This window comes from Epinephelus lanceolatus, chromosome 23 (assembly GCF_041903045.1).
Source record: "Epinephelus lanceolatus isolate andai-2023 chromosome 23, ASM4190304v1, whole genome shotgun sequence".
NCBI lineage: Eukaryota > Metazoa > Chordata > Actinopteri > Perciformes > Serranidae > Epinephelus > Epinephelus lanceolatus.
Window position 1 is genome coordinate 14,668,250 of NC_135756.1, and position 21,717 is coordinate 14,689,966.

At 42.3% G+C, this 21,717-nt stretch overlaps 1 protein-coding gene across 1 annotated transcript in view; it reads left to right on the forward strand.

Annotated features, from left to right (window-relative positions):
• tmtc2a (transmembrane O-mannosyltransferase targeting cadherins 2a) overlaps positions 1-21,717 on the forward strand; it is a 108,299-nt gene that overhangs the window by 33,550 nt on the left and 53,032 nt on the right. The window contains exon 2 of the mRNA XM_033614208.2: positions 16,040-16,661. Within this exon, the coding sequence (XP_033470099.1) occupies positions 16,040-16,661 (622 nt within the window). The remainder of the gene's footprint in view (positions 1-16,039; positions 16,662-21,717) is intronic.

The window sequence follows — 21,717 nt, forward strand, 5'->3', positions numbered from 1 at the left end:
AATCGCCTCCTGGCTCTAGTTTCATACTTAATGAGCAGACATGAGAGTGGTATCCATCTTCACGTCTAATTTTTGCCAAGAAAGCAAATAAGTATATCTTCCAAAATGTGTAACTATCCTTGCACAAGTGTACAAATGTTAATGGTATTATTGATTCTGCTTATGGGCCGACTCCTTAACACTGTCCTTATTGTCAAGGAAAGACTCCTTTTTGAGGTTCAGAATGAGGAAGGACCATGCTGTGAGTTTTTGCTGTAGATTTTAAAACTGGGGAAAACATGGCAGCCATTATGGAAATGCTGTCCAATTTTCACAGAAGTTGAACCATGCCCAATTTTTAGATCTACAGTACCTATTTGAGGCAGTCGTGATATTTCAGTCCAGAGATGTGAGTCAACAGTCATTATATATTCAAGGTCTAACACTGTGCGTCACCACTTCCCATTTACAGACCGGCCTGGCTTCCAACTGGCTCTCAGCTGATACTTTTTTCAGACTCATTTCCTTAAAACAAGCGCTTGTGGCTGAGATAATGTTTGATACTCACAAAAACGGGCCATTCATATTATTTATTCATCAATCAGTACATATTTTCAAGTCATGGTCTGTTTCATTCACGTTAAGCACAATGAGTTGACCCTGGCCTATTTGGAGTTAGTTGTTCTGCTAATCAGGAAACTGGCTTCACAGGGGACTTGAAAGCGAGTCCTTGGCCTGACACAAGAGAGACAGCCAACTTCCTGACGCTCAGTTCAGACCATTTCAGCCTCTTTGAAGCCGAGAGAGCCCGGAAGAAATCTGTTTCTCCTGATTGGCTGCTGGGACAGACAGAGGATGTAGAGGAGACTTTATCTTAATCAGGTACGAGTTGACTGTTGGGCTCGTTGATGAAGCTAAAACAGCTGGACTTCTGTGATGAGGAGTAACTACCCAGAAGTGTGTTCTTTTGATCACAGCAATTAAATTCATGAATAGTTATTTTAGTTAGTTGGCCAGATATTGATGTTTGAGGAGCATGACTGTGTTTGTAATTATACTCAGTCGTTGATCAAGTTGAAAAATGTTGTTTTGCCTTTTGGATCTGTGAGCAACAAATGAAATAACTGCAGATATTAACCCTTTGCTGTGTGAGGCTTATTACGTTGTCAGCATTTATACTTGTGTACATAAAACATGGCACAGTAATGACAATATTAAACACAAGTACAAATTTGGCTCTGTTATAACTTGCATGGTTCACAGAGAAAAAACTTGTTTTGCTAGACACGTCAAAGATAATCTACAACAAAAGATCCCACGTTACAAGCTGCCGATGGTACGAAATGGTATACACAGAGATATTGGATGACGCGAGATACCCCACTTCCTGATTCAGTGACGTCAGCGCCACGCCCCCGTAGGAGACTTGCGGCAGCTCTGAATGTATTGTCGTCAATGAGGAAAATGAACGTGATCACAATTTATGGTCAATTCTTTTGCCCTACAGTCACTAAAATAAATATTGGGTTCGTTTTCCACAAGCCACACATCTTACCAACATTCTGACTCTAAAGCTGCATTTTTCATCCGCACAGATCAAGAGAAAATTAACTTTGAGGGGGGTTGAGGGAGAACAGGCTCTGATTGGAGGGAGAACTAACCACGCCCACTTAGGAGACAGGAAGAGTAACCATTTTCTTAACATTGGATAAGCCTACGGTGGGGTATCTCCTTTATCCAATATCTCTGGTATACACTTCCGGTCTCCAAAGTGGGCGTGGTCTTCTCTTGCTAGCACATTCAAAACAATACAACACCGTATACATTACAAATTTTATGTATTTTCCTTGCTTTGCTGCTCGTTTCTATCTGCTAGATTAATAACTGATGTCAACAGAGTGCAAGATCACGTCAGTGCTTGTGAAAAATAGGTCCGGTATACTTCAGCAACTATGGGGCAATAATCTGTACACATGTTAACTTTTCTCACTGGAATAAATAGACTCCACTGCTGCTAATCTCACTGCTAAAGGGGCGGGGCAGTGATGAAGTCCACGTGACGCGTAGAGGAAATTAATCTAAAGTGGGCTGTTAGGGCTTATCAACAGTCTTTGGACATGTTTTCCCACATATACAACATGCTGACGTTATTAGCATAACCCTAAGACATTTTACATTGCATAATTTAGCTTAATGGCTAGCGGAGTTCTCACCTTCTCATATGAAGCCAGGAACAAAAGTAACATTTAACCAAGGTAACGTCACAAACTTCAGCTCCATTATAAGACACAAAATTCCCAGACAAAACAACCATCGCATATTAGACATGTTTTCCCCACATATACAACATGCTAATGTTGAAGCCTTTGAGATTTTACATTCCATAAATTAGCCTAGAGGCTAGCAGAGTTTTTCTTTTCTCATATGACACCAGAAACAACAGCAACATTTTATTCATTACAACTCACAACATTCACTGACAAAACAACTGTCTCATATTATACACGTTTCCCCATAAATACAACATGCTAACATTATTAGCCTAACTCTAGGACATTTTACATTGCATAAATTAGCTTAATGGCTAGCAGAGTTCTCCCCTTCTCATATGACGCCAGGAACAACAGCAACATTTGACCAAGCTAACGCTACAAATTTAAGCCCATTATATCTCATGAGGTTCACAGACAAAACAGCTGTCTTATATTAAACACATTTTCCCCATATACATAACATGCTAACGTTATTAGCACAAGCCTATGACATTTTACATTGAATAAATTAGCTTAGTGGCTAGCGGAGTTTTCCTCTACTCATTTGAAACCTGGAACAACAGCAACATTTAACAAAGGTAACGTTACAACATTTGGCTTCATTACAACTCACAATGTTCACAGACAAAACAACTGTCTCATTTTAGACACGTTTCCCCATAAATACAACATGCTAACATTATTAGCATAAGCCTATGGCATTTTACATTGCATGAATTAGCTCAGTGGCTAGCGGAGTTTTCCTCTTGTAATATGAAGCCAGGAACAAAAGCGACATTTAACCAAGCTAACATTACAAATTTCTGCTCCATCACAACTCACAAGGTTCACAGACAAAAAAAACCTGTCATATATTAAACATATTTTCCCCACATACACAACATGCTAACATTATTAGCAGAAGCCTATGACATTTTACATTGAATAAATTAGGTTAGTGGCAAGCAGTCTTTCCTCTACTCATATGAAGACAGGATAAATCACACACAAGACTTAAAAGGCTTTTTTGTGGAGGCTTTATTGTCTTCACAATTTATTGTTATTGTGAAATTGAAGTCAATAAAAGCTCAGTTTCTGTTGTGCAGCATGGGTTTTGGTTTACTAAAATAAACAGGAGATCTGCGTCGCCATGACACATAGATGCATTTCTGGGGAGTTGCACGCCGGGTACGGCATAGGCTACATCATAGGTACAGCGTGGATTCAATGCAGAAGTTAAATCCGGCTTTTGCTGCTGCTGGTAAGAAGAAAATACACCATCTACTGTTGTAGTTCTCTGTGCTTTCACACAACTCTGTGTGTTTAAAGAGTTAAAAATAAGTCGTTTAAGTGGCCTTTTATACCAACAAACTTCTGACTGGTTATTCTGCTCTCTTGGGAAAAATGCTGGGAGCTGCAGGATGGGCTATTTTTAATCAATGAAAAGATAGATCCAGTGAACTGAGCAGAGAGATAAAATGTAGGTTAGTGCCTTGAATACAAAGTACATTTCATCCTCTGTGTCTGGTTTATTTTCAGTAATACATATATTTAAAAAAAGATGAAAATCTTGCCAGATCCTTCTTTTTTTTCATGCCATCAGTGCCCAGCTCTGTTGAACAGCATCCAGCAGCAGTTTATCACTGTTCGCACATTGCAAATGATGGAAAGAAACAAATAATTGCATGTGAGCTGGGCATAAAATCTGTCAAATTAATGTCAAATTCCGTCTCAGGCACCAGAAAAGGGAAGAGCCTGTGCACGGCTGGGCATAAATCTCTCACAACTAGGCCACTGGCAGTGCGACAGAGTTTTATGAATGCTATCTGGACATTTATGCATTTTTCCTCTCCTCCCATTTTCGTGCCAGTTTGGCGTGGGACGGAGTGTGGGAAAGCAGCGGTGCCACTTCTCTGCCGGGGTATTGTTCTGCCAGTGGTGTCGCTGACGTATGATGTTTGAACACACCCTTAATGTTCACTTCCTGACCCTGTCAGCCTACAGATATACAAACTAAACAGAGTTGATAAAAAAAGGAAATATTTGATAAACATCTTTATGTATCGTGCGTCTGCAGCATTTAGTGAGGAGATGAAATTTATATAAGGCTGTCTTTATTAAGGCTGAAAGAATATTGGTGAGGAATCATAGAGCCAGAGCTCATCTTACTCTTTCATCTTCATCACCGTCTCCTCATTGCCTGCCATCATGCAGTGGCCACATACTGGCAGGATTATAGCAGCTGATAATCAGCCAATGAATGAATCACTCAGGGCCAGCCAGAGAGCGTAACGGCTTTACGCATGATCGTTCAACCTTGCACTGTGATGGATGGGTTGGTACTTCTAGGATTTATAAAAAAGAAAAAAAGATCAGATCACCATCTCCACGTGTTCAGTTGCCTCATATGGTGCAGTACAATGGGCTCCCTACTGCAGTGACCATTGAGCTGAAATTTATAGGATTTTTATCCCCAACCAGCTGTGGCGTTGGCTGGGAACAAAGCCATGAACATTGTTTTCCTTCCAACTCCACATAGAATTAGGACACTGCTTCATATAGATTACATATTGTGTCATACATGGGCTGTGTGTGTGTGTGTGTGTGTGTGTGTGTGTGTGTGCACTTACACACAGCCTATAAATCAGATAAATCAGACCCACGACCCCCGTGCATGTCTCAGAAACTCTGTGCACTCTATGATCACTTTCTAATCCTGTTAGAACTGGATTAACACAGAGGTGATCTGGACCCTGACACCCACCCACACATGCACTCGCTCCAGCTCTCTTTAATTCACTGGCCTTTATCCCCCTGTTGGTGCTCGTGAGAGGGCATTGAAACGATGACAGTGAAATCAATAATTGGTAACGGATGCGATGAGGGCTTACTCTTGAAATGCAAATCGGTTGGAGAGGTCAGAAAAACTTGATGTTTGAAATCAATGTCAGAAAATGATCAAACTTTGTTCATGATTTAATCAGGACGAGTCAATGGAAGCATAGCTGATGCTTTCACATAGATAGATAGGTAGGTCGATAGAAAGGTAGGAAGGAAGGTAGGTAGTTAGAAAGGTAGGTGGGTGATACATAGGTAGGTAGGTAGGTAGGTAGGTAAGTAGGTAGGTAGATAGATACATAGGTAGGTAGGTAAGTAGATTGATGTATAAGTAGGTAGGTAGGTAGATACATAGGTAGGTAGGTAAGTAGATTGATGCATAAGTAGGTAGGTAGGTAAGTAGATTGATGCATAAGTAGGTAGGTAGATAGATACATAGGTAGGTAGGTAGAACGGTAGGTAGGTAGGTGGGTTTGATACATAGGTAGGTAGGTAGGTAGGTAGGTAGGTAGGTGGGTGGGTAGATAGATACATAGGTAGGTAGGTAGGTAGGTAGATAGGTAGTTAGTTAGATTGATACATAGGTAGGTAGGTAGATAGATGGATAGATAGATACATAGATAGATAGATAGATAGATGGATAGATAGATAGATGGATAGATAGATTAGACTAAAAGTAAGGCCAGCTTGCTGCTACACTAAAGAGTGGAAGAGTAGTCAATGACCGATGAAGTCTATCTGACCAAACTGTTGCATGTGAGACCAGCTGCTGCTGACGTTAACTAAGCTTTTTTCTGTCATAACTTAAGGTTCAGATGTCGAATGACTCAAAATTCCCATCTGGTTCAAAGATACAGTTCAAAACGACCAACATCTAAAAAGTGACAGTGGCGTGAGTTGAAGCGGTATGAAAGTAGTCGGCTGGAAATGTTTTAATGTCTGGTTATCCAGCCGATGGCCGGCGCACATGGAAAACTGTTCCTGTGAGGTAGTGCCACAAAATCTGTTGTCATTCAAAGAGACATCACAGCATTTCCAGCTTGGACTATTCCACCAAAAGCAGGTATTTTAAGCCAAAACATGATCTTTTCCCAAATGTAACCTGTTGTTTTTGTGCCTAAACTTAACTACATGTTAACCCCACAAGATTTCGCACACTGCTCTCGCTCAGCTTCACAATTTATTTGTTAACACTGACGTTTCAATCTGACTGGACCTTCGTCACGAGTGCTCAACACCATTACTTCCAACATTGAATTTAAATAGAAACTGCCCTACCCACATACAAATGAACAAGGGAACAAGAAAAACATAGGAGAAACTCAGGCTTTTTACACAATAAAGTCACTGGTCATATTTATATCTATGAAAAGTAATGCAATATAATCTGTACATAACCCACATTATTGTGAGCCAATAGGCTGTAATCATGTGACCTATGCACTGCAGGCTGTCCTCAGTGGCATGGTCACACATGAGCGAATGCTGGTGAGTGACCGTCATCATCATGCTCAGACAATACTTACTAAGGGTGTGATGCACACGGAAAGCTAGCTTGTTAGCCAGTATTAGTTAGCTTGCTAATTAATACTGCAGATTCTCTCATATGGGGCAGTTTGTATTTTTCTTTACAAATATCATGCAGTATCATCTGGTTAAGCACAGCAACAATACCTTCCTCACTGGTTGAGGCTGCGACTTTACCGGTCAAAGTACCAGTTGTTTTATTCACCTCTTTGCTCGCATTAAATGAAAGTGAATGGAAGGCGAGTATTTGCTGGTGTTAATTTTGGATTGCAGTCTTGTGTGACTTTGCCCATAGATGGGAGCAAAGTAGGGAGTCAGGTTACATATAGCATAATGAGCCACAGGGTCCGCGTAGGGAGGTATTTAGGGTGAATGATTAGGTCAAACAAACCAAGGACTTTGACCCAGGAGATGTTGATGCTGTTCTTGTACCACGTGAAACCAAAGCCCCGTTTCCACCAAACACTTTATGTATGGTACCTTTGGAACCAGAAGTAACCCTTCAGACATGGTACCTAGACGCTAATGTTTCCACCACAAACAGTACTCTTAAAAGCGGGCGGGGTTGTTGTCACTCACTGCTCCCTCTAGCACTTGACCAATCAACAGACTGCAGTGTTCACAGCTCCACCTTTTAGTACCAGATCTGTGTGCTAGGTACCCCAACAGAAAGGGGGACGGTACTGAACGGTTCCATTGGTACCATCCACAACTTTACATGGTACTGCCATAGAAGTAGCCCAACCATGATTCTTTTCCTAAACATAGCCTAACCAAAAAGGGCACTAATTTGTAAGATGTCATATGCACTGTTGTATGAGGACATATTAAAATGTTCCCTACTGGAGTCAGTCTTGGGGTGTTGCAGTTAAGGTGCATGGCCCTTTAACTCTGTTTTTGAGAAGTCCTCTGTGACTCTTGTTTCTCTTCACCATTTAAGGACAAATTAGATGTAAATACATGCTGATCCGGGCAGATTTAGCTTGTTTATAAAGGTGGCAGCCCTGTAAGCGTACTCTTCTTTAATGGCTCCACCTCAACACATTTCCCACTGTGCTGCTGTGATATGGATTTGTTTTGTCCCTTCAATACGGAGGATTTCTCTTCTCGCAGAGTCTTAATCATCTGCGTTCCCGTAACTCCCGCATAAAGCCAGCAGCATCAGTAGTGTGTTTACTTCAGCGGTGCGCCAGCCCAAGATTAGCATTGTGTGAATAGGCCTGTCTGCCGCAGCTCTCGGCCTGTGTGCTTAATTAGTGCTCAGATTGCTCAGTAAGGAGATGGAAATTTAATAGATCTTGACCAGACGACGGGCACTGAAAAGGGACTCGGAGGCAGACCAGTTCACATGAGTTACATTAATAAGGGAGAGTCTAAAGATAAAAAGGATAAAGGAGCAGAAAGGAAGAAGGTAATGGTGACAAGGCGGGGGAATAAGATGGATAATATTGAATTCATAAAGACTAGAAATCAAGATAAAAGAGTGGATGGCGGTGGGGAAGTGGGTGGCTAGAAATAAAGACATAATATTCACAAACGGAAAATAAAAAGAGGCAAAACAAAGAGGTGATGATATGCATTAAATAATGTCCAGCCCAGTGTCCATTAACAGTGCTGTTTTCAGGATGATTGGCTAATCCATCTCATTAATGCCATCAGGGAGCAAGAGGATGCACTCTGCTGCAAAAGGTTGTAATTCAGCCAGTCCTGATTACGTTAAGTGATGGCAGTTTATACTGCAGATGTTTATTAGAGCGGAGCGGGCCGGCTGGTGCGCACGCTGCAGACAGACAGGCTGGATGAGAGCCCAAATATTTAAAACAGACTCAAGTGCGGTGTTTTGCAAACGCAGTTAATATTGTTGTTCTTTTAATAGAGCGCACAAAAACATTTAAACTAAAGGTAGGTTTATTGAGTCAGACCACAGAGTGGGAGGGAGAGTAATGCACTGTGGTGTGTGTTTGTCATCTGAAATCTGTAAACTGAACTTTACAAGGACGCAATTACGGAAACAAGCCATTTTTGTTAGATGCAGCCTGATTGAATTTCCATAATAATTATTTTTAATGGTTAGAGATAGCTGTTTAGAGTCGCCCGTGGAGCTTACAATGCTATATGTTCATATGTGTAAATGGGTGTGCTTGTGTGTGGATAGGAGCTGTACATATACGCATAACCTGTATAAAGCTTTATGAATCTTCTTTTCTAATTGATCTAATTTTTAAAAAAAACGTACCACCATGTTTACGATATTAATGTAATTATTAAATAATATATTTTGGGCGGGGCAACACAATGGTTAGAGTTGAAGGTGTGAGAAAGAATAGTATCAGTAACATTGTTAACACTGTGCTACATTACAGAGAAATACAAAACCGTACTAATGAACCTTCATTAATATAGGTCTATATTTTATCTACAAGTGCACGTCACACACTGAGCGAGCTGCCTGTTAATGACGCTGTGGGCAAAGCAGTAATGATTGTGCTAAATCATATAGGTTTTGATTTATTTAGAGAGTTCCACTCTTTTTTTGTCCTGCAACTAAGCCACTAATGAAATCTTCCCGACTAATGACCGTTCTGGTCAACCACCATTTGGTTGACCATTAGGGGGCGGCCTTAGAAACGACAAAGATAAACATAACTTTGTGTACTGGAAAACTCCACAGAACACCTTTTAATATTAAGAAGATTTTCAGTACTTGTTGGTGACAGGTCGAAACCCTTAAGTTACATGACTTGACATGAGGAGGGCTTAGTCAAAGGCTGTTCATTTAATCCCCCTGTACACATTTAACACATGTAAACATATAATTAAAGAGTATTCTGACAGATTAGGGTGCTCCAACTTTTTTTTATCACCACTTTTGAATATTGTCAGTCCATTAAATGGCTGTCATAAATTGTTATCACTTTCATTATAGTAAAGGATAAACTTACCCTAAGACCAGAAGGTGCCTTTCCGACACATCCTTGTATGTTTTAAACACGTGGTTAATGTGAAACGGTCGCAGTTTGGTTTAAGTTTAGGAATAAGTCATGGCTTGGGTTAAAATAGGTGTTTGTTACCTAACCATTAGGTACGCAGGTTAACTTGTGTTACATATGTTATGTAAGTTAATGGTATACAATGCAGGATTGTTGCCAATAAGCAAAAGTCAGCCACAGATTAACTCTCATTTGCTGTTTCATTTGTGTTTTTTCGGCACTGTATCTCTCAGATACCTGCTGCTTATGGTCTGGCACCTGGCTGCTACCTTTTTATAAAGTGCCGACCTCACCTGATCGCTGTGGGGGTACACACCCATAAACACCCTGAACACAGAAAATAAGAAAAAAATAAGAAAATACAGGCAGAGGGTAGACTCTTTGCTAAAAAAATATACCACTACACACTTCTAGTGGGTCATAAGTGATGATTGAGAGGGATTACTTCTGTGTGTATCTTTCCATAGTCTTTCAGGAAAATTCTGCATAATATGTCTTTAAGTACGATACATATGTGATGCAAGTTGACTTTTTGTACGAAAGTTAGAATAAACCTGGGAGCCAAAACAAACACAGACTTTATTCTGGGTGAAAGTCCTGTGTTTGTTTGACCCACCCATCCACCCTGACCACCTTCCTATGCAGATTTTGTCGCTCGTTATACCACGTCTCTTGACTCCCTTTATTGCTCCTGTCACAATTAGTACAGCCTAACAACAAATGCAAATACAGGAGGTGCCGCAGATTTATGCTCCTGATGACAACTGATAACAGCCAGTTAATGGGTGAAAACATTTGAAGCGGGAGCTTTTTATGGCTGCTCCACCTCAGCTGTATGTTTTAGAGATACAGTGATTTCCATTCCACCCATACACCCATACTAAATCATGGAGTGATCTTTGAAAAAAAAAACCCTCTTCCTCCATTTGTCTTCATCTCCTTTGCGGCTGATGGAGTATTATAACGAATAATAGCTTTTACTTCAAGTCATCTAATCAGTGTACAGGAAATGTCAGTCCCTTATTTTTTTTTTTTGCACATTTCAATGTATATTTGCGTACTGTCCCTAAAAGAGACCAAGTCCGTGCCTGTAAGCAGCCACAGTACATGAAAAAGCAAATCAGTGGTGGTGAGATCACTGCTGGGGAGGCGGTGGAGTGCCTCATTTGCGTATTGAAAAGACACATACCCAAACACTGAAAGACAGCCAATTTTCTCTCCACTAAGAGCAGTGGACAGGTGAAAGAAGACCTCACCCTATTACAAATGGACCCCTAAAAAAAAATGTCTCTTTTCAGCCCCCGGTGGAAATCCCTCCAATCTCACCTCCCCCCACAAAATAGAAGAAGAAAATTGAAAGGACCCAACCCGTCCTGTACTTTGAGGATTGTGAATAGAGTGCCCCGCAGCCTGCCTGCCTGCCCCACATACGGTGGCTGAATACAAAAGACCCCCCTCTGTAAGAGCAATCACTACGGGAGACCACTCTATCTGCACCGCTGCAGCGACACGTCTCAATGAAGCCGTCAGCGGAAGGCTCTGCTGTCACACGCACATGTGCGAACACAAAGACGGACACCTTGCATGTAGCTATTTATTCCTTGAGCCTTTCCAGGCACAGACCGGTACTTTCAACCCATTCCCAAACCCTCATGGCCAGTGCTTTCTTTTCATCCCCCAGTGGCGGGCAGGGAGTGGGGAGGGAGATGAGTGGTTGGCGCTGATTTGAATATTTAAATTATTTATCACCAGAGAGTATTGAGATCCAAGGCATGCCAGGGGACACAAGGGAGCCGGGTGAGGGTGAATCTAGCCATGTTTGGGTTTGATAGTGTGCTAAGCGAATGGAAAAACATGGCCACAGAGGCAGATTTGGGTTCACATGTTATTTATTCTCTTTCTGTAATGAATCAAAATCTTTTATGTGAATTTTGAGGATGAAGTCGATGTAATGTGAAACTGCTGTAGTCTCTCAGGACACTATTGTAAACACAGCATTCATAAAACTTTCAATGCTGATAATCATTACATTCCAACATATGTTTAGCGCTCCAAGTCTTCTCGCCATCATGTCATTCTCCGCACTGTACTGGGACTGTAAAACGTTTTATAAATAATAGCTCGCTGTAGATCTACAGTAAAAAACAAAAGAGGTTTGCAAACTGGATGATGTAATGCTCTGAGCCCTCAGAAATATCGGACAAGGGAGAGTTTCACTTTGGTTTGTTGCAACCGAGAGCCTGAGAAACACACACTTGCCTTCCCCTGACTGAGAACAATCCTGGGAAATTGAGGAATTTACTACAGCTCACGCGATGACAGGGCCGTCAAAGGAAAAAAAACCACTTCAATTAGGATTAACACATTGAGCAATTCTCGCTTTGACTCCGGATTCATTTTACCCTCATTGTCAGTCTTTCCCTTTTACCTTGCCTGCTCTCAGCACAGGCTGGCAGCCCCGATCTCTCCCTCCCTCTTCTTTATGCACTCAGCACTAAGTTACAATCTCTAGACAAAGGAAGTCCTCGGTTGGCCCCCCTGTCGCTGTCCTTTTCCCTCTCTGCTGCGCCATGCACAAGCACAGAAACAGCGCTGATCGTAATCAAACCCTGAGAAAAGACGATTGCCATTAAGGTCAGCGTGATCAAATCTTGGAAACACAGAGTTTATGGCCCTCTCTACATGTGTACAAAGAGTTTTGAAAATGGATATTTTTCCTTTTATTTTAAAAACAAAACAAAAATCTGTCCACACAGCCTTTGTTTTACAAAATCAGGCTGTTCTCATACCTACAAAAAGTAGTGCACCACAATACCTATATAACCCACATAATCATAAACCAGTAATTCATATATAATCCCTGTGATCCGGAAAGCTGCAATCATGCAAATGGGGGTAAAAAAGGAAGTAGTATAAAGGCTGAAAATCAGCGTACAGAGGCAGGTTGAGGTGGTGGATCGGTCAAACAAACAGAGGACTGCCCCCAGGAGACCACTGTCCATGTCCTGTGATTTTAGGGTGCTTTCAGACCTAGAGTTGTCTTGCTTTGGCCCGAATTGGGGACTCATTTTGTTAAAAAGTTGTATAGTTGCCTAGAGTTGGTTCGTGTTCTCACGGCAGCATTTACAAGCGGACCAGATCAAATGCCTTGTGCGAGAAAGCTGCTCTTGATTGGTCAGAATTTCCATGTGGGAAAAATCCAGGAAGTAAACAATACATTGAAGAAGAGTACACTTGCACGATAAATGTGACACTTTCTAACGTCACAATGGAGGGACAACTACGCAGGTTGATTTTAGCGCTGCTCATCGTGGACTATATTGCTGTCATTGTTCATTTTAGTCAAACCATACAGTTTGAAAACGAGGCGCGGCTCCAACTAGAAAACAATGTTTTGATGTATTGGATGTGCTGAATGTGCATATTAAGGCAGTACAGGAGGAGGTGCACATTAATAATCCTCCAGGACTGTAACATGCTCATGTTTAACCCAAACAATGTGTCATGTGACTGCAGTTGGTTCAGATCCAGGTTGGAACACGTTCTCACCATAAACGAACTGCACCAGAGTTCATTTATAACCGGACTGAGACCACCTCTTTAAGAAGGTCTCGGTCTGGTTGTTTTGGTGCGCACTTGAGTGTAATTGCTGTGCTCACATCTGCCCAAATGAACCACACTTAGGGTTGAGTTGGATTGAACCGAACCAAACAGGGCAGGTGTTAAAGAACCCTTAAGGTACTTCATCACCATGTTTCTCTACCTAAACCTAACCTACATAACTTTACATACAACTTTTAACATCATTTGTGGGGCACTTATTTGTTAGATTTCATAAGTACCATTGTATGAGGATTTGTTGAAAGTGGCCATTAGACCAAGCAGCGCTAACAACACATGAATAAACTGGTAGTCCACCGTTGTTGATATTGTTTCTGGTTTTTACTCTTAATTCAAAGCAACAATGTGCATGCACATTGAGGAGCTGACATCATCATTACGCAAACACTCCGTTTTACCACATGAACACAAAGTAACCTGAATTTTGAAAAATCTGTACCTTAGAAGGTGTTTTCAAAAAGTATGAATTATGAATTACTGACCTAAAACCAAGCAGCAAAAAATGAAACCAAAGCCGTACTGCCAAAAAAACTGCAGTTCTTTGAATGGCCACTAGAGGCTGGCTTCAATAAACTCCCATATTAAAAATGTGCAATTTAACAGCAGAAATAAACACGTGGAAAAAAAGGTTTTGGTCTCTATAGCTAATTTCCCCCTTCATGGCAACTGTACAGGGGTATATTTTTATGGAACTTAACAGTGTGCATTTCATTAAGGCTTTGAATTTACACATAATTAATGAGTGACAGACTGACTGCTGTTAGTGTCCTCGGCTTCTCAGTCAGTTCCACCCCTCACTCCACCACAGCTCCAGCCTCTCTCCCAGATATGGTCACTTCTGGCTTTTAAAAAAACCCAAGATGGTGACCGCTGAAATTCCAAGCAGCTATGTCCATTATTTTAAACAGTCTGTGCCTAAAACTCTCCGTTTTGTGTAGACATGGCCTGTGACATTCACTCTCACATAACCATATGTTTTCATATTGCAACATGCAAATACAGTATGAGGCCTGGTGTGTTTTCCTTAGAGGATGGTTTTTCACGATAAGGTGATTTAAAAAAAGATTTCCTTTGTTTGCTCCAGTACTGGAGTAAGCTTGGTACTTGGTAGGTGGTAATGTCTGCAGCTGATTGTGGTTTCATGAAGCCCTTTTAAAAAAAACTTTTTGCATCAAATTACTATTTTCTTCTTTCAATCTGATTGTGGAGCCACTTTCTTTGTTTTGTGAGGTAGCATTTCTATTTTTTCCAGCAGGCTGCAAAGCTTCAAGAATTTTTTTTTTTTTTAAGTAATACTTTATGTCTTGTGGGGGATTCTCCCATTTGCCTCCGAGTTGTTGTAGCTGCCATTCATCACTCTTAATCCCTGTGGTGAACCTCATTTGTTGCAGTCTGTGAGTGTACACGAATGCAGCTCGTGTCCTCAGTAATGATCCGCTAATTATGAGACTCCACAGCAGCCTTGGGGGTGTGAAACCACCTGTGTGTACGTGTGTGTGTCTGTGACATATGTACATGCTGTGTGTGAGGGAGAGACTCGTCTGGGTATTTAATCACACACTCTGTGGCCTGTTTATTACATTTGGTGTCCTCGCTGCATTTGTCTATTAGATTTCACTTATGACTGGATCGTCAGCAACATGGAAAACATATTATTCCATACGAGGCCGTGTTGTTCGCACGGTTTTCAGTTTTTTGAAAATTAATGATTTATTCATACTCACATGTTATAATGCTTAGTTTCAGTATATAAGCAGCCCCTCCACCATTATTTGGGGAATTGTTGCAGCCTGAAAAGCCTCATTTCAAGTTAGCTTTTCTCAAAAATTGGAATGCATGTTGCAACATTTTTAGGTGTTTTTTTTTTTTTTTTTTAACGCTGCAGTGCAGGCGACGTCTGTGATTGGAGGTGTTATATTTTCAGGTTGTCCATCTGTCCTTATTCTCTTGAATGCGATATCTCAGGAATGCCTAGGCATTTCTTCAAATTTGGCACAAACGTCCTCTTGAACACAACGATGAACTGATCAGAATTTGGTGGTCAAAGGTCAAGGTCTGTTTGAACAAGAATATCTCCATCACCTTGAGGGATTTCTCAAAATTTGGCACAGACGTTTTTCTTGTGTGTTGTCCATGCATTTTAGCCACTCTGTGGGTGTTTTGTAGAAAAGTGTTCGTCAATCCATGTCGTACATCCATGTCACTGCAAAGGGTGCAAAACAGTTTACACCCGCTGTCATTGAGACCATCAGGGAATTGCCTTGCACGGCCTGTAGCAGTAATTTTTGTTGGTAAATGTGGGATGTAGGATTGGATGAATTTGCATTTTTTGTTGGAATTGCGATGTGATGGTGTAGTGATTAGCATTGTTGCCTCACAGCAACCAGGTTTCTGGTTCGAACCCTGAGGTGGGGGAGCCCTTCCGTGTGGAGTTTGCATGTTCTCCTTGTGTCAGCGTGGGTTTTCTCTGGGTACTCCGGCTTTCTCCCACAGTCCAAAGACATGCAGGTTAATTGGTGACTCTAAATACAATAGGTGTGAATAATTAAATAATAAAACAGACACGACATGAAAGTAACAACTTATAAAACACTTTAGTGTATAAAAACTGAGGAAATAAACACTTAGTTAAACACATAGGCTCCAGCCCCCTGCGACCCCTAACAGAATAAGTGGTTATAGAAAATGAATGAATGAATGTTGCAATTGCCACATCAACTATATATAATTCTTTTTATAAAACCTAAAGCTGCTTGCTGTCTATTTTTTAACAACTGTATTACCAATTGATCACATGACGACTTAAAAATGTATTTCTTCTTCTCTTTTTAGCCGAGCCATCAAGACCAACCAGGACCTCCTTCCTGAGACTCCGTGGACCAACATCCTGTACGACGACTTCTGGGGTACCCTGCTTACCCACAGCGGCAGCCACAAGTCCTACCGCCCACTCTGCACCCTCTCCTTCCGCCTCAACTACACCCTGCATGGCCTGCGTCCCTGGGGCTACCACCTGCTGAACGTGGTGCTGCACGGGCTGGTCACCGCCCTCTTCACGGCCTTCAGTCGCCCGCTCCTCGGCGGAGGCCTGTGGAGCCTTCTGGCTGGACTTCTCTTTGCTTCTCACCCGGTTCACACTGAAGCAGTTGCCGGTGTGGTCGGGAGGGCGGACGTTGGCGCTGCGTTGTTTTTTTTGCTGTCTCTTCTCTGCTACGTGAGACACTGCGGGCTTCGCAGGGACCCACGTGGGACTTTTCAGACCAGGCGATGCGGCAGCGGCGGCGGCTCTGTCACCCGGTGCTGGGCCTGGATGCTGGGCAGCCTGTGGTGCGCAGCAGCCAGCATGCTGTGGAAGGAGCAGGGAGTGACGGTGCTGGCTGTGTCGGCTGTGTACGACCTCTTTGTGTTCCAGAGGCTCCGGTTTCGCCAGGCGCTTCTCCTCCTGCTAGGAAAGGTAAATGAATGCATGCCACAGGGGCCGGTGTGTTCAGGGGCTCTTGGCGTCTCCGCCAGTTTCCTCTTCCTTCCCTCAGAGGCATACCTCATCCAGCCAGCTGTTAATGGTTCCTGTATGGTGGATTAAGTTTTGTGTGTGCATGCTGTTTGCTTTTCATTAGGGGTGTAATTAGGAAAGCTGTTTGCCGGTGCAAACCGCACAGTTGGTGCATGAAAAGTAAGCTATTCTCATTTGTCATCTGCTAAACAGGAAGAAACTATATGCACAGGGGAAGTTTTCCACTTCCTCGCTACTTCAGTTTGCTGCAGTAAACAGATACACATTAATGCAAGGAAATTTAGATTAGGATCTCAGCCTCATTATATGTGTTTGTATGCGTTTCGGGAAAGAGAGCAGTTGCACAGGAAAAGCTATTTTCGGGGCGAGTTGTTTTCTCTCCCAATTCAAAGTGACAAAAGGTATGTGCAGGAAAACAATAACACGTCCTACTCTGGTAAATGATTTGTTCCACTTGTCAGGTAAGGACTCCAAACATACGGACACACACTGCAGCAAAAGAACAAACTGCAGGACTCCATTTTCTCCTTCAAACCCAAGTTATCCGAGGAAGACAATCTTGACGCAGTGACTCATCTGATTATGGGGATCAGTGTTTGACTGGAAAAGCTCCTCTCACAGGCACTCTACATTTGATTAGGGAAACTGCTCCTTAGCCAACATGATGGCCCTCGTAAAATGCATAACTAGCGTAATAAAAAGTCCCCTTGGGTTTACCGAGCAAGGACAGTCTGGCTCTGTGTGGTGTGCGTGTGTGCCTGGGAGTCTTTTTATAGTTGTTTCTTCTTGAGGAAACATCTATAAATACCTCTGTTTGTTGCAAAGGTTGTGATGTAACCTTGTATAGTACATCACAAATGTCCTATGGAACTTTCTGGTATATACAAACTGCAGTACATTACAAACTTGTGTGTGACCGTCTTATTTACACAGCGAGGCTCAGAATGAAAACATGCTCTGCCTCCGAGTGTGTGCGGCTTTACCGTACCTGTGGGGCAGCTTCTCCAGTAGTCGTTTCTGGCGGCATGATAACCCACAACTGTTATTAGAGGGCCTGCGGTGAGCGGCGCACAGAGATCAGAGAGGGGAAAGGGAGGGAGTTATGATGTTTTTTCTTCTCGCTTTCTGGCAGGAGTGACTCACGCCTGTGTGTGTGTGTTCTTTCTCTACTGTTAGGCCTGAGCACAGATGCAAAACAACACCTGTCTTTCAAATTGTACCCAGTCGTTTATTAAAAGCTGCTAAATCATGTTAGTGTACCCACGCAGCAGGAAGAAGGATGGAAGTCTTTTGTAGATGATGAAGCAGACAAATGTTCAATCATGACTGCAAATCAGAGACAATGAAAAGAGAGATGGTAGATTGCAAAAGAAAATGGGACTTCTTTTGCACTTCTTGAAGGGATAGTTTGGATTTTTTTGAAGTGGGACTGTGTGAGTTACTTATTATTAATCAGTGTATTACCTACAGTGAATGTCAGTCGGCACGCCCCCAGTTTGGAGAAGCAGACAGGAGTACTGACACAGAAGCTAAGCAGTGTACTGCTGTAGATGGGCCAGCAGCAGAATGTATTTTAGGCACCAAAAAAAAAACAGTAACGGTTTAAGTGTAGTCATACTGAGAGTCATATTTGCATCACTTTACTTTTCCATCAGATCACCCACTCTAATAGGCCAACCAATGAAAGCTTCAGTTTATCATCTGTGTTTTCGTCAAATCCACCAGACTCCTAGCCTGGAAATCCAGACCCAAATCTAGAAAGATTTAGGGTCTAGCCATTAGGGTTGGGTCGGTTCTCGGTAATACCAATTCGGTTCGGTACTCCGTCTTGAACCGGCTTTATTTTTTATTTTTTTTTATTTTTTTTTTTTTTGAGACCGACCGGACCGCATACATCATTTTACAGCCTGTGTCTGCCTCTTCGCCAAGCGCACAGCGAGCAGGAGAGAGAGGGGGTGGGGGTGGGGCGGGGACTGAGCTAGGGGGTGCGAGTACGCATGCGCCGAGGCCTCTACTGTAGCCTGGAGTTTGTTTAATAGTGACGGGGAGTCGATAATGGCGGACAATTTAGTGTCAAAGAAATCAAAGAATGCGCCAATATGGCAACACTTTGGCTTTGAGCCAGACGAAGGAGGCAACCCTTGTTTGCACTGATTGAGTAAGCTAAACCTGCAAATTTATTTGTAAGGAATAAAAGAAACAGCGTGTTACTGTCACTCTGTTGTCCTATGGTCGTTTTTTATTTTAAATGAGTCAACTGCACCCCCAAGTGGCGAAAATCTGGTATTACCGACTTGATGCGGTTTTTCACAAAAACCTGACCCTTTTTTTCCTCATACCGACCAAACCCTACTGGCCATGAGTAATGAAAATGGCCCAACTCAAGGGGCGGCACCAAGCATGCATTTGAAAATACCACTGCACACAATTGGATAACACTACGACCAATCAGAACAATACATGGGGTGATGTATCCAGAGCGCTACCAGCGGAGCTAACCGGTAGATTAGACTCTTGCTGTATCCGGTCGGCAAAACAGCATTTCGGTTAGCTTAACACAGGAGCTGCTGGTCTACTGATGCCTTTATGTATTTACTTGTTTATTTGGATCCCCGTTAGCTACCACATTAGTAGCAGCTACTCTTCCTGGGGCAGACAGTTAAAAACTTAATACAAGCAAAATTACATTCTTCCTGATGCCTCAGGCAACAACATAGTTAGAGAACAGTTTCAAATTTGCAGCACAATAAACAATAAAACAATAAACACTGAGTCCCATAGATCCAAGAAAACTTAAACAATATATGTGTTGGGGCGTCAGTAGCTTAGTGGATAGTCCGGGCGCCCCATGTATAGAGGTGATGCCTCGCTGCAGCGGTTGCGAGTTCGACTCCAGCTTGCAACCCTTTGCTGCATGTCGTCCCCCCACTTTGTCTCTCTCCCCCATTTCTCACACTGTCCTGTCCATTAAAGGCAAAACGCCCAAAAAAATAATCTTAAAAAAAAAAAAAAAACAGTGTTGTTTATGGTGTTTTTGTTTTTTTTATTGTATGGGCAAGTTAAAATTTCAAAAAATGCTGTCTCAGATTCTGAGTATTCAGTGTTTCCCAAAGACGTAGAGTCTTTTTGTGATGGTGGGGGCCGACAGCTAATGGCAGACGATCAGCTGTTGTAGCGCTTAAGGACCGTCCCTGTGAGTCACTCTTAGGGTTGAGCCAAACACTCTGACCAAACGAGTATCTAGTACAGATAATGGAATTTTCACGAATATAAGTATAGAGAATAGAGTATAGAGAATCTAAGTATCGTATCGAGTAAATTTTGTCAATATAGAAAGGTAGATGTGTTCAGTCTCTTACTCTTGTGTTCAGAAACGATCCCAAATAATCTCACACCAACACTAAAATGACTCTAGATAAACCTGCTAATAACCATTTGGTGACATTAGCCATGTGATGCTAACAGTTAGCCCCGTCACTGTGTGTGTGACTCTGTCCCCAGTACAGCAGCACTCCGATGATTAACAGAGAGAATGTTTGGCAAGGAGAGGCCAAACAAATCAACACACTGTGTACAGCTCTACAACGAAATTACATGTAACCAGTTTTAAATAGTCGAAATTGCGGCAAGTTTGCAGTGATTGGACAAAATTGCATGGTCGGGCAGAAATCATGGGGTCTGACTGAATTTGCGTGAACTGTTGTGATTGGCAACATCTTGAAGGGACTGACTAACTTACAGTTTGAGGCAGCAGTAAACCAGCAGCTCCTGTGTTCATCAGTATTAAATCACTGTTTTTCTCAACGGAATCTGGCTTTGATGAAAGCAACATAGCGGCCTCTGTTTCCTGTTTGAAATTGCTGTCTGACAGCCAATGAAGCAATGAATATATATTCTACATATAGTGTACACTTAAACTGATTTTAGGTGGCTGAAATGTCTTGTTGCTCTCCCTGTCCACAACAGTACATTCTCCAGCCTGCTCCTCCAAACTTGAGGTGCACAGACCGCCATATACTGCAGTAAATATAAAAAGTATGCACCAGATCCTCATACAACCCCACTTCAAATGATCCAAACGACCCCTTTAATCAATTTGTTTTCCTCCTGAAACTTTTTTTAATTTCCCCCTGAATAGCCTGAGGATGAATATCAATTCTCAAACTTTGCAGCTAAAGACATTTAAAATGTTTCAGGCTCTAACTTCTGTTCAATGTGCACATATGACATACTGGATTCTTGCCTAGAAAATAAAGTTCTGTGGGTCTGAGTAAAGCGTTGGCTGCATAGCATGAGTTTTTGTACTGATTGACCCACAGGTAGGTCAGCAGGGTTGAAGAGGTTACATCTGTTGAACGGGCCACGTCTCAGACACCATCTCAGCCTGCGATGATGAAAAACAAAGAAATATTGAGAAAAGAAAATCCAATTTACTGAGAGATTTCAAACCTTATAATGCAGTATTTGTTGGGATTGTACTGTATTATTGTCTGCCCCTGTTTAAACAAAGACAGTAGACACAGAGCTTTGGAAATGAAACCACAACCTGAGAGACATCCAGCACCACTCGCTCGAGTCTGTTGCATTACGCTCTGAAAGATTTCATCACCCTCTGTGCTTGTCAGAAGCCATTATGAAAAATCCCATTTCCCTGTGTATTTATCACACAGGAGAGCAGGGATATTATCAGCAGCCTCCACCTCTCTGTCCAGACACAATAGCCCTGGCCAGCGTCCCTGTGCCAGCACGTCAGAGTCCTGGTGCCAACACCCTCCCCTCCAGCGCCACGCCGCCACCTCCAGCACATCTGGCTCGTTTATCACTCTGGCATTGCCCTACTCTATTGCCCCGGTCACGGTTATCTCGGCGGGGAGCTCGTTACGTGCCGGTCGCCAGCTATGTGGGCAAACGTTTCCTCGATTATGAGCCAGACATCTCGGGACGCATGGGAACACAAAAGGGATATCAAGAGAGCATAAGCGAAGAGAGGGAAACT